The 14241-nt window shown below is 39.7% G+C and overlaps 2 protein-coding genes across 2 annotated transcripts; one reads left to right on the top strand and one right to left on the bottom strand.

Moving 5' to 3' along the window:
* Positions 1–1555: 1555 nt before the first annotated feature.
* On the top strand, positions 1556–2425 carry LOC134012311 (G-protein coupled receptor 183-like). The gene has a single exon (XM_062452105.1). It carries the CDS (start codon positions 1556–1558, stop codon positions 2423–2425), a length of 870 nt encoding a protein of 289 aa, XP_062308089.1.
* Positions 2426–4925: 2500 nt separating this feature from the next.
* Positions 4926–12898, bottom strand: LOC134012310 (G-protein coupled receptor 183-like). Its single transcript, XM_062452104.1, has 2 exons — positions 12064–12898; positions 4926–5086 (listed from the first exon to the last, which is right to left on the bottom strand). The coding sequence occupies exons 1-2, from the start codon at positions 12896–12898 to the stop codon at positions 4926–4928; spliced, it is 996 nt and encodes a 331-aa protein (XP_062308088.1).
* Between the last annotated feature and the right edge of the window lie 1343 nt (positions 12899–14241).

Here is a 14241-nt window from a genome sequence, read left to right as displayed (position 1 = left end):
TACTCATCCACAATTGTAATCAGTAACGTAACTTTTGGATTACTCAAACTCAGTAACGTAATCTGATTACTTTCCATTACTTTTGGATTACTTTCAAAACCTAGTTTATAACCAGTTGAAGTTTGTTTACATAACCTGGAATATGCCTAAATCAACGAACAAATGATGTTGCACCCCAGAAACTGTTGCAGCAGGACATACAGTAGCACTCCAAAATAAATAGAAAGGTCACCCCAATTTATGTCAATAAATCGGGGTGGTCGTGTATTGCATGCCGCACTATCTGATCAAATTGACAGTTCTCTCTACAGTCAGAGCTCGCGCAAGAAGGTGGAACGTAAAAACTTGTAAGGGCCTAATAGTTTGTGAAAGACCCAGAGAAACAAAAATATCCGACGTGGCAAAATCCCGGACAATTTTGGAATCCCTGCCGGACGCATTTTTTAGGTCTCAAAAAGAGGACATGTCCGGGTAAAAGAGGACGTCTGGTCACCCTAGCAAACATAAATTGCATTGTACTGATGTTTTTGGCTTTTTCTTCCTTGAAAACAAATTGGTTGTTGAAACGCCAGGTGAAAAATGCAGTTTGTTGCTGCGAAATTTTGCGTTTTTGTTGATCAAAGTTTAAACAAGAAACGTCACGGACAAAATGGCCAATGATAAAACAGCCAAATTTGCAATATAAAAGGATACATTTTTCAAAAGAAAATCGACTATTCCCCAAATGTAAAAGTAGCGCAAAGAAATCCTCAATATTTTTCAAAAGTATCTGTAATCTGATTACATTTTTTTCCCAGCAATGTAACGGATTACAGTTACAATTATTTTGTAATCCGATTACAGTAATCCGATTACTTGTAATCCGCTTGTGGGCCGCTACCCACACGGTTAGCTGTGTTGCTCCTTCCATGAATGCACGATCCTTACAAGTTGTACCTCGTTGTAAAGGTGACTAATCCGGCTTTCCAACGATATAAAATACAATACCAATTGGTATTACTGAAGAGGAGGAATAATCGACCGAAATAACGTTTCCTAATTTTTTTTGAGGAATTTAGTACATTTTGATCAACATATCATAAGCAATTTATAACGTAGGAAACAGCAGACAAATGAAGGCTACATAATAATTTGTATGAATGTAGGCTACCACAGCATTGGCAATTTGACTAGAATAGATGTGGAGGTTGAAGTACTTCAGAGATGACAGAGAATTTCAATTGTGATCTGAGAAATATAAGTACCAAAATCACTGATCATCGCAGGCACTGTGCCCTACAATTCCAGGAATCTGTGTGTGTGTGCCATTTTATCACGGGCACTATCTGAAGTTCAAGAAATCTGTATTTGTGTGTTTCACTGACATCTTATTCCAAATCCGTGGCAAGGCCTTGTGACTGAAGACAAAACGCTCATTAATCTGTTTATTAATCTGATCCAATAGTTCACCGCAGGTATTGCTAATTCATTGAGTCTCTGGAGGTTAGGAAAACCACCTTCATCGTGCAGCATTTGGTATAAGTACGAGTTGGTAGTCACGCCTTGGAGCGCCACCATGCTATCCAACTCCACCGTGCCTCTGTCGGTAACTTTCACCAGCCCGGAAGATTTCTTTATCTTTATTTTCCATATTTTGTTCGCAACGAGTGCGGTGCTCCTGGCGGGTTCCGTGGTCATAGGTATATTCAGTACCAAATCTTTGCGACAACAGAACCGCTTCATCTTCATGCTGAACACAAGCATCAGCGATACACTAACTGGCTTTTCAGTTTACTATCTTGGTCTGTTCGACGTCCAAGAAGGTTACCCTTCTAGAAATGGAACATATTATATTTTGCCCTCATTTCTAGGAGTTAATGTCTTAACTTTTCTATTTGCGCAGTTTGACCGCTATTTTGCTGTGTGCCACCCATTCTTTTACAATCGCTTCATCTCTAGATCTTTTGTAATTGGAGTATGTGCTTTTTGCTGGATTTATACGTATTCTATTCTAACAGTACAAAACATGGTGCCAGTCTACCTAGCTGCACAAATTAACGCATTCGGTGTAATGACTCTACAGATTATAGTCATAACCAAATTGCTGATGACTATAAAGTTATACTTCATAGCCAGAAACCAGTTGGGACGCGAGGTGCCCAGCGCGGAGAGAGATAACAAGAAGGAGTCACTGCGCATCATAGTTTTTGTGGTCATCTGCTTCTTAACATTGTGGTCTCCTTCTTTCGTTAATATAATTGTCAGACAGTTGACTAAAGGGGGCCTCAGGTTTAGGAACGAAGCCACAAATGTGTTCGCCATAATGGCACGTTTTAACGCGCTGGTTACACCGGCACTCTATATCTGGGGCAGCCCGGCGCTGCGCGCAGCCGTGTGGAAAACCATGTGGCGAAGTGTGTGTCCATGCAGGCGGAGAGGAAGGTAAGCTATGATGAGTATTTATTGGGATCATTTTCAATCCAACCCAGATCGTTTAAGATTTTTGGTCTTTGAGTTGAACAAACGTTGAGAGAATAATTTTGATGATGCTGTTTGTGTCTCTCTATAAATGTCCACTCCCCTTCCCTACTTAAATTCTTCTTTCTAGGATCGGATTTGACCAAAACATTGGGAGAAAACACTGAGGAGACATGTGTTACCAATAAAGGAGGCAGCCGGTTCGAACTTGATAGGAATTCGGAACTGTGAGATGACGAGGTTTGCCTCCCCCTCCCCTGCTGTTCAATGTTGTGAATGTTAACGATATCAAGGTCCAGACATCCCTTAATTATGTTCCATATATATAATAGGCCTACATTGAATTTTGTGATGAATATTGTCTTGTGAAAACGCAATGCTTCTGAAATAGCCTATGTCATGAAAACGATGGCGATGAGGAGTGATGACGATGATTTGAATTATTAAGATTTTACTCTTAACAATCAGTATTAGGCTGCATTTACAGATTTCCAAAAAAAATGAATTTTAATACGTGACGTTATCTATTTCTACTCTCGGCTTTCTAAAAGTTTAAATTGGTATAAGGCAGTGTGTGTTTTGGAGTGGGGCAAGCCTGTAATATATCGACCTTTCATTTGGAATCATAGGGCATATTTTGTTAGCTTATAAACAATTGTATTCGGCAAGTAAACAAACAATGACCACAGTTATTTTGGCCATTCAGTGAGATTATTCTTCGAAAATGTGTCAATATTTTCAATTCTTAATTAATAGTAGCCTCGCCTGTTCGTTTGTACACATTATTTGTGTTCAAACGAACGGACTGGGTTAGATGGCTGAGCAGTTAGGGAGTCAGGCTATTAATCAAAAGGTTGTTGGTTCGATTCCCGGCCGTGCAATGTCGCGTCTGCTAAATGTAAATGTAATTATTTTAGTGTTCATAATACAGCCACGCTGAAAATGTTTGGGACAAATCAAAATGAATGCCAAGTGCTAGGCCTATTGCATGTTTCGAAATCTCTTTCTTTCTCTCTCTCTCTCTCTCTCTCTCTCTCTCTCTCTCTCTCTCTCTCTCTCTCTCTCTCTCTCTCTCTCTCTCTCTCTCTTTGAATAGATCAACCATTTGAAATTAGAGTGACATGTGGAATTGGCCTTTTGCTACTCTAATTTCATGGCATTCCTCAACTAAAACTAAAGGCAGCAATCGCCCTAAACATATGCACTTTACTAAATGGTCAATACTGTCCTGTAATTATATAAGTTTTTGTGATCTAAAAAATTATCACAAAGACTAGGCCTACTCTAAAGGTTATTACTTACACAGCTAATTCTAAACTACTTTAGTTTCAATCCGTAGAGACCGGGGAATGAGTGAAGTGATGTTTATTTTACAAGGGACGACAGTATTAACATCAGGTGTTTGGCGTTTAGACACCATGGGGAAATCAATGATCGAAGGGCGTCAGCCCAGTAGTCCATGGATTCCAGACATAGGTGTCAATGGCGGCGGCCGATGACCAGGGTTCTAAATTAACTTTTTTGATCACCAGCCAATCAGAATTTCCACTAGCCAAATTCTTTCCGGTGAAAATAAGAACAATGAGTTCCACTGAATGCATTTGATCATTTTATTAACATTGTTGGCATGAAAAACACAGAAAATTAAGTAAAATGAAGCACAGAAGTATGATGCAAGGGTATGTGAAATCACCAACACGTGACTAAGTAAGGACACGATTTATTGTAAATGGCTAAAACGTCCATTCGCGTCATGAGATTGACTCCTGCCCATGCATTTACAGTAACGTTTTGTCCTAAGCAGGCATTAATTAAACTGACCTAATATACTCTTTATTAAGAACAGTATTTACATTACAGAAGACGGCGTAGACTACATGCGGCAATCCTTACAAAACATGACAACATTTTCATTGTCAAACACAAGCCATTCCCGACCCATCAGCCATTTGGCATTACATTTTCTTTTCTCCGTTTCTCTAGTGCTATCAATATCCTCATCCCCTGCCTCGTTCCTCTTCTCGACCCCAGAAGTTTGTCCTAACCACCGCCGCATTAAGTTAACTTTTTACTTTACTACTCTAGCTAGCTCTTAATACCTCCTATGATCCGCTATACTTCGTTTTACTTCTTCCTTGTGTTTTCTGGTGGACGCTCAGTTCGTTTCCACGGTTTCTCGCGCCGGTTTCACTTCAACTGCGCGCAGCCAAGGGGCGTATAAAATGTTAGCACGTAGCATTACGGCACAGTGTTCATGGGAAACTTAGGAAGTACTGCCAGGCCAGGGGGATAAATTACCGAGAACCATGCCGAGAACAGAGCCTTATGTATCATTCATGTAATGCCTCATGTATCACCGGCCAAACTGGCTAGTGAGTTTTTATTAACACCCGCCAAAATGAATTTTAACCCGCATTTGGCGGGTGTTAATTTAGAACCCTGCCGATGACCCAGCCAGACACTCTGTGCTAATCAGTAGGGGCTAAATCCCTCAGAGCGTTATGGACGTCCATATGGACGTCCTCGCTAGGGGGAGTTTTCGCATGGACGGACGGTGATGGCTGCTTGATCTTTGCATGGATGGACGGACGGCGATGCTGTTCAGAGTGCCGTCCCTGATTGGCCGTCGCTAGGGGGAGCATAGAGCATGGACGGCGATACTGTTCAGAGGGCATAGAGCAGGGGTGTCAAACCCTGGTCGAGGGCCGCTGTCCTGCATGTTTTAGATGTTTCCCTGAGCCAGCTCACCTAATTCGAATGAATGGTCGTTATAACAACCCATTTAATTGAATCAGGTGTGCATAGAGCATGGACGGCGATGGACGGCGATGCTGTTCTGAGTGCATAGAGCATGGACGGCGATGGACGGCGATGCTGTTCAGGCACTTTCTAAACTTGACTTGTCGCATAGCATGGTATTGCAACGTTTAGATTTGTCTCGCTCAAAGTTGTTCGTGCGCAAAATTGGAGTGACTGATTGGCGGCTCCAAATCCACCAATAAAACACTTTAAACTGACGGTTTAAAAGACCGAAAAAGCAATGTATATCAAAGGGTCATAACACATGTTTAAATCTTTAAACAAGTCTTTATTAACAATTCACTAAATAATTAAAATATATGTAGCCTATATCTAGGCTAACCCTATATATATTATAGTTGTTTTTCAAGTCTATATTGTCATGAGATTTTATTGTTGATTGGCCTAATTCTGTATGTAAATAAATAAATGTATATATAGCCTACACATGAATTCAATTCATACAAAATAACGTGGTAAAAGTTATTAAGTCATCCAAGGTTGCTGTAGCTACATTCTATGGTAGCCTTCGACGGCTCTGGTTTAGCTCAACAGCCTGCTAAACATGGCCGTCCCTCTCAACCATTCAGGTGCTATCACCGTCTGTCCATGCTAATCAGCATCTATGCATCAAATCTATTCTAGTCAAACTGCCAATTCTGTGGTAGCCTACAGTCATGCAAATTAATATGTAGCCTTCATTTGTCTGCTGTTTCCTACATTATAAATTGCTTGTTGATAAAAATGTAGGCTACTGTATAGGTTCTCTGTTAAATTGTCTCTTTTAAATTGCCTGGCTGCCAGCCGAATTTAGCCCCGCCCACAACATTTTTGGTCAGGAAGTTCGGTCTGGGGTTACTCGGTTGGGGAAAAACTATGCCCGAACAAGAGCTGTTCGTACCAATCAAATTGTCAGGGCGGGCTTTATACAATGATGGACAGATGATTAACAGTAACGTAATCAATCACGTCACCAAAGAGCGCTTGGGTTGAATTCGTTTTTAACAAACATGGCTGCCGTTGGAGAGTTGAGATGTGTAGATTCTGCCATCGAGTCTGTTTTAGAAGACATCGACAGCGCATTAATTTTGAAAGAGGAACAGAGAAACTCGATCAAGGCATTTGTCTATCGAAAATATGTTTTTGCCGTCCTTTCTACTGGATTCAGTAAAAGTTAGCCTACTACGTTGCTCTGATTGGTTTTAGTTCTATCCAATTGAGCGAAGAGGCATTTTTTTCCGGGTTCGGTTGAAAAACGCCCCATACTCACAGCCCAACGGAGCGGTATCAGACTCATATTCTGACTAGAATTATGAGTGTGACAACGTCAGGCTATCTTATACCATCACAAACATCTAAACATTTAGTTCATAACAGAAGTCATTACATGCACAATGGTTGAGCCAGATGTCATAATTGTAGGCCTAATTCACCATACAGCGTTTGTACATTTGCAATGTTCAGGCAGTTTTGACATCAATAAACACATTAATATGTATCATTATTGGTTGTAAAATCTAATTTGCTTCTAAATAACGAAACAGAAATTCCTTGTTATCCTTACTATGCTTAGTTTCATTCCATTGCAATTGCCTTTGTTAATCGCATTAGTTCAATAGCGGTAGGCTACTTAGGCAGTTTTGACATCAGTAAACACATTCATTTATGTAACGAAATCCACTGATCTATAGGCTACTGAAAGTATCCATATACTGTCATTCTGTTAGCTAGCCAGCACCTTTGAAAGCAGCTGAATATCAGTTGTAAAGGCAAATTCGCTTCTTAATAAAAAAACAGAATTTCCCTATTTTCCTTACTACTGATTACAAATCAGTGACATAATGTTTTGATTTTTTTAAAGGCATAAACAACACCAAATTCACATATGAATATATATTTCAATGTTAAAAAAAATCTGGCTTGGAAATTCCGGTTGCTCAAATTCGAGCCGATTAATGTATATCTTAAAAAATGTTAGCCTAAAAAAGTCGAGCCTATCTAATTCGAGGCGAAAAAAATCAGCTTGCAACATCTGGGATAGCAAGGATAGGTAGAGCAATCAAGCAATAAAGAGAAAACGCATGATGACTACCAGGGAAAACAACCATGCTTCGGTGACAGCTCGTTAAAGAGTATGATATGGGTATCAAAGTCTTGCACTTTGAATTAATGTTTGGGACCTTTAACATTAACTGGTGGAAAACATACCTATCACAACCAGATTCTATGTGGTTTCACATACCTAGACATCTATTTTTTTAAAGTAGGAGGGCTTGATTTTTTTTTTGCAATGTGATTTTGAGGTGACCAAAAATGTTATTAATTAAATTACATTATCAAACTTCCACAAACAAATTTTCCAATATTGGAAAATGATATTTACCCATAACCTTTCTCCCCATGGATCAACCTTATGGAACAATAGGGTCATTGTAATCAATAGGAAATCATTGTTTAAATATGATTGGTATGAAAAGGGCATTGTGTTTGTGAATGATGTTATAGATGATAATGGTAACTTTCTGGAATATAAAGCTTTCTTAGACAAATATAATTTAAACTGTACTTGTAGAGAATACAACAACATCTTGTACTCGCTGGGAAATATTTTACTGTTGATTGTTTTTCTACAGGTATACTCTTGCACTTTTTGAGTTTCATGTTGTTTAATTGTAACATGTTTAACTGCATGCTCTTATGGTTCTTCCCTTTGGCACCTATTTGGATTTTCACAGTGTATGCTTCATGTTTTGGCAGCTCGCAATGTTTGGGGCTATCTCGTTGTTATGATCAGTGACCTATGTTCTTTTGTAAAGCTCTCTCTTGGAAGTCGCTTTGGATAAAAGCGTCTGCTAAATGCATAAATGTAAATGTAATGTAAATGTACCAACTTTACCAAATGTAGTTATTAATGATTGTACTTTATTTGACAGTAAATGTAGGCCTAATAATAAATATATTAGTGATGCTTCGGAATCTAAATTATTTTTTGATTATAACAGAGGATTGTGCAATATGGTTGCATTGTCCATAGAAAAAAAACATTTTAAATTCATTAAATGGCCCATTTCCCCAAAAGTCAAAGACACTCACTTTAAAATAATTTAGAGAGAGAAAGAGAATTTTAGAAAAATATCCAAATTTGATGTAGACTCTGTGTATTTTGTGAGGTGGCTGATGAGACTCTGGAACCATGATTAATTAATTTTCTTCTTCAAGAGTGCTCAATCTTTCACTTAATTAAAATGAAAAAGAAATAGACATTTGAGATTAAATTTTCAAAACATGCCCCAGCAAATAGATACCAAAATTCAATTTGAAATGTAAAATTTGAAAATTAAAATGCATTTCCAGAAATGCATTTTCATTTTAAGAACGTGGCAGCAAAATCGTGACCACAATTCAAATTCAAATGCATTTCCAGAAATGCATTTTCATTTTCAAGAACGTGGCTGCAAAATCGTGACCACAATTCAAATTCAAATGCATTTCCAGAAATGCATTTTCATTTTAAGAACGTGGCTGCAAAATCGTGACCACAATTCAAATTCAAATGCATTTCCAGAAATGCATTTTCATTTTAAGAACGTGGCTGTAAAATCGTGACCACAATTCAAATTCAAATGCATTTGCAGAAATGCAAAATGAACGAAAAAGCATTCTGAGCGGCGCAGCAGAGTGACGTCAGTAGCCGCTCTTCTTCAGCTCCCTGCTGACCGAGCTACCCATCTTGTTCGGTAGGGAGCGGTGTGCACATCTGCATTGCATTACATTGCAAATGTGCCGGGAAATTGATTGAATTGCGGGGTCTTTAGAGGACGCATCACAGACTGAGCAACTTGATGTCAAACAATGAATAAAACAGTGGCAGAGCTACTATTAATGTGTAAATCTGTGACGGCAGAGTATGCAGCCAAGGTCTCTATGACTTGTTCTACTCGGTCACGGGCATCAGACTCAGATATATTATTAGATTCTACCTGTTCAGCTAATTCTAACAGTGTTTGCACAATTTGAGGGAGCGCCATGGTCTGTGATGCGTCCTCTAAAGCAGCGGTCCCCAACCTTTTTTGCGCCACGGACCGCTTTCATGTAAGACATATTTTCACGGACCGGCAGAACGTACTGGAAGGAAAGATAGGCCCTGGACAGCTGCGCTGCTAATGCATGTACATTCTGGGTTTGATGTTATCCTAGTTAGTGACTTCCACACCTAATGCGAGCGCGCGGAGCACGCGAGAAAAATAGTTTAGCTGATTTGAGCGAAAAATAGTTTTTTGAGTTTTATGTAAAATAAACAGCCGTTTTTTCAATTGACCCATCTTTAAGTTTCTTAGCCTGGTTTTCCATCGTTATATTGTTACTAGCTAGCTTTCGATGTGTCAGTCCCACTGTTGTGTGTGACTATAAGCTACGACAGTGACACCCGAAGTGCGTTCCTTATATCCAGTTCAGGCCTATTCCAAAATTTTGTTTGATTGCTGTCACGGCAGAAAATCCCGCTTGATGTTGGAAATGGAAGCAGGGTTTTCAGTGCTTTAGTGGCGATCTCAGGATAGCCTTCATCCAAAACACCGATAGAGTTGTTGTCTCAAACAGGCTTCATTGAGTGGTAACTATCACTTGTCATGTGTCATACCGTTCAATAAAGCCCACAAACTTGCTAAAAAATGAGTAAACACACGTCTTTGCAGAGCTTTTTTGCTCAGGTTTTAAGAATAAACGTCTTTCAGACTCTGATAATCAATTAAAAGGAAATAATGTTATAAATTATTTTTTGTGCGGCCCGGTACGAAATGACTCACGGACCGGTACCGGTCCGCGGACCGGTGGGCACCGGTTGGGGAACGCTGCTCTAAAGACCCGGCAATTCAATCAATTTCCCGGCACATTTGCAATGTAAAAAGTTGTAACTATATTCTAAATTTCCACCACAATACCTGTCCCCTTAGTATTAGTTAGTATTAGTTCATTAGACTTTGCACCTTTTGTATAGTATAGTTAGACTTGTTTAAACTTACACCACTTATTTAAGATGTACTCCTATATGTTGAATGTATGCACCCTCCTGCCAAAGTAAATTCCTTGTCTGTGCAAACATTCATGGCGATTAAAACCCTTTCTGATTTCTGATAAATGAACAACATGCAAATGTGAATAGGCTTATTGTTGTCGGCACATTACAACACCAAAATGTTTGGAGTGGAAAACCTTAATAACGAGTTTTAAAGAGTTGTGGATAGGTTTGATGCTGTAATAATGTATTCTGTATTTATAAGGGACACACTCACCAACAAATAAAATAAAATACATTAAAACCAATAAGAGATATCCATCATTGACCACTAACTTTATAGACTTCCACAAAATATTATACATCTACAAAAATACTATATAGCCCATTAGCCCAGATACAAAACTCATTTAGAAGTGCATTTTTTTTTCAATCCTGAATCCTGTTTTCCAGTTGAGGAAAGTTGAGCAGAGATTTATGCTGTGCAATAAGTATCATTTCAAGTTTACCAAAACTTGTGAGCAGTTAGACATTTTCAACAATCTGCTTTGTAAATACCAGTTTTGTTTCTACAAACCGAATAATATGCGATGACTAGAATCATTAGCATAACCACTCAAGTACCTACAATTAAGGATTGAAATTCAATTAAACCCTCAAAATGAAATCCTTTTATTCATTCAATCTGATTCGTTTTGTCACATCAGGTAATATGTTTATTTTCCTTTCCACGTGCGCATTCCAGGATACTGATAGAGCAAAGTTATTCGTTCTGGTGGTCATGGTGAGTTGGTGTACAAAACAAAAGCCTAACCCGACTGCTGTCGTTCACAGATTATTTTGTGAACCTGGCACTTAATACAATAGGGAAGGTCATCTAGTCCTTTATCTTTCAGCTACACTTGAATGAACCGATCTTTATTTGTCACATACATGATTATACATGGTACAATATGCAGTGAAATGTGTTGTTGTACCTGCAACCACTTAAATAAAATAGAATAAAAGGATACTAAAAAGAGACTGTATAAAAATATATAAATTAAAATAAATAACATAGCACACAGCAGTATTTCAACGCTTTGAGTTGAACAGACGGATGGCTTGAAGGAAGAAACTCCTCATCCTCTCTATGTTGGCTCTCTGGCCTGACGGCAGCAGGGAGAAGAGTGAGTTTCCAGGGTGGTTGGGCTGTCTGAGGATCTTCTCAACCCTCGACCTGCATCATTTGTGATCTTGCATAATTATTCGAAATACAGTAGCCTACTAGCACTTTAATGTATCAAGCATGTTATTTTCCAAATAAATCAGTTGTCTGTTTCCATTGTGGTGCATTAAAAGCAAAGCAAGAAATGGCACCTAAAAGCAATATAAGTAGGCCTACATTTGACGACCTTCCTGCATCCTCCTTCTCTTCATCATCCTCATCTCGACATTTCGCATGAGTCAAATAATATTAATGAACACACTTGTAAATGCATCATCATTCCGCGTGTGAACTTGACCCCCCCCCCCTTCCCCCTCCTCCCCAGCGTTCAGCATTCCTCATCCGTTTTTGTTTATCGTGGTTTGGTCAAATACAGTCCTGTACGTGAAAAAGAAATGGTAAGTGCACATCGAGGTCTCAGATCAAGCAATAAAAGTAAGCTAGTCATTTGTTCGCTGATGTTGCTGGTGAAATGTGTTAAATCTAAGTAGAAACTAAGTTCAAGTTAAATTACAGCCCAAACACTAAACGCCAAGAGTGCTTGCTATAGCTTACCTTTCTCTCCGCCTGCACGGACACACACTACGCCACACGGTTTTCCACACGGCCGCGCGCAGCGCTGGGCTGCCCCAGATGTAAAGAGCTGGTGTTACCAGTGCGTTAAAACGTGCCATAATAGCGAACAAATTTGTGGCTTCGTTCCTAAACCTGACGCCTCCTTTGGTCATTTGCTTCACCACAATATTAACGAAAGAGGGACACCACAACGTTAGGAAACAGATGACCACAAACACTATGATGCGCAGTGATTCCTTCTTGTTATCTCTCTCCGCGCTGGGCGCCTCGCGCTCCAACTGGTTTCTGGCTACGAAATATAACTTTATAGTCATCAGCAATTTCGTTATGACTATAATCTGTAGAGTAATTACAGCGAATGCGTTCATTTTTGTCGCTAAGTAGATTGGCACCATGTTTTGTACCGTGATGATAGAATACGTTTCTATCCAAGAAAATGCACATACTCCAATTACAAAAGATCTAGTGATGATGCGATTGTAAAAGAAAGGATGGCACACAGCAAAATAGCGGTCAAACTGCGCAAGTAGAAAAGTGAAAACATTAACTCCTAGAAATGCGGGCAAAATATAATATGTTCCATTTCTAGAGGGGTAACCTTCTTGAACGTCGAACAGACCAAGATAGTAAACTGAAAAGCCAGTTAGTGTATCGCTGATGCTTGTGTTCAGCATGAAGATGAAGCGGTTCTGTTGTCGCAAAGATTTTGTACTGAATATACCTATGACCACGGAACCCGCCAGGAACACCGCACTCGTGGCAAACAGAATATGGAAAATAAATATAAAGAAATCTTCTGGGTTGGTGAAAGTTACCGATAAAGGAACGGTTAAGTTGGAGAGCATGGTGACGCTACGTAAGAAATGGAATACCGACTAGTACTTATACTGGTTCCTGCAGGTGAAGGCGTTTTGAAAGTCTTCAACAACCCCCTGGAGACTCAATCTGGAGACTCAATTAACTTTAACCTAGCGTTACGGCCGCGATGCGACGGTCGGAGCTGATCGCGCCTGATCCCCTCCACTCTAGTCAATGGTGCAGTTCACACCGGACGCGCCGCGGCGCGTTTCAGATGCGACCCTCCGCGCAGCTTCGCGAGAGGTCACAGACGTCACAGAGGTCGCGTCCAAGCCGTAGGTAAAATACAAAATAAAAGTCAGAAAATCGGGGGCCTGTAAACAGGTAGGTAAGTGACATGGATGGCTTAAATTCGCTGTTAAAATATGTTCATTATGTCCTCAGTTGTATGTAGCCTAATGTAATGCTGTAGGTCTACTGTTCTGTAATTGGGTAGCCTTGTTTATGCCACAAGGAAGCGCTACCTAATAGCGTGTATGTTATAGAGCAGCGTTCCCCAACCACCGGTCCGGGGACCGGGTACCGGGCCGCACAGAAAACATTTTATAAAATGATTTCCTTTTAAATGATTATCAGAGTCTGAAAGACATTTTATTCTGAAAAATCACCGGATTCTCTCGTTCTCCGCGGGCCTTTTCCCCTGAGCAAAAAAGCTCTGCAAAGACGTTTGTTTACTCATTTTTCTTAATTGAGCGGTAACTATCACATGCGTCTCTTATACAAATAGGCCGTAAGGTGAACCCTGTTATCGTTTCAACCCGCTCCACAGTCTGGCATCTACACAATCTTTAGCTCATAAAAAAGAACGAGTCCTGCTAAGCTACCAAAAAAAAGTTTGTCGCTGAAATTCCAGTCGATTGTCGATGCGTCTGTTTTATGCAGAACTAGTTTCTTCAGAGCGTAATAGTATTTTGGTGGCACGGTTCGACACGTGATCCTTCTACACCAATAAGGTAGCTGCTTTTTGTCAACATGGATGGATATGGTTGTCAAATAGAGGATGGGACCTTGCACGTTACAGTGTTTCCTATGTTTATTTTGCAGTGGCTGCCCGCCACGACTACATTTCTGCCACCATGGTATCAGAAATAGGGCTGTACAAAATTTTAGGACGTCTATGTGATTGTTAGAGTGCATGTCGGAGAATAGCATGGATACGCGCTTCACAGCGCAGTTGAGATTGTGCCTCTTTGAGAAGTCGTATAGCTAACTTGTCAGTTAATTTAAGCCTGTTATTGTATTAGTCTATATTCTTGCTAATTTAAATTACGTTAACTGGTGATCTTCGTTGTTTGTATTATTCCCCTGCTAGCTAAATTAATAAAGACAG

This window comes from Osmerus eperlanus, chromosome 25 (genome assembly GCF_963692335.1).
Source record: "Osmerus eperlanus chromosome 25, fOsmEpe2.1, whole genome shotgun sequence".
In the NCBI taxonomy this organism is placed as follows: domain Eukaryota; kingdom Metazoa; phylum Chordata; class Actinopteri; order Osmeriformes; family Osmeridae; genus Osmerus; species Osmerus eperlanus.
Note: the sequence above shows the minus strand (reverse complement) of the source record. Positions and strands in the feature narration are given on the sequence as shown.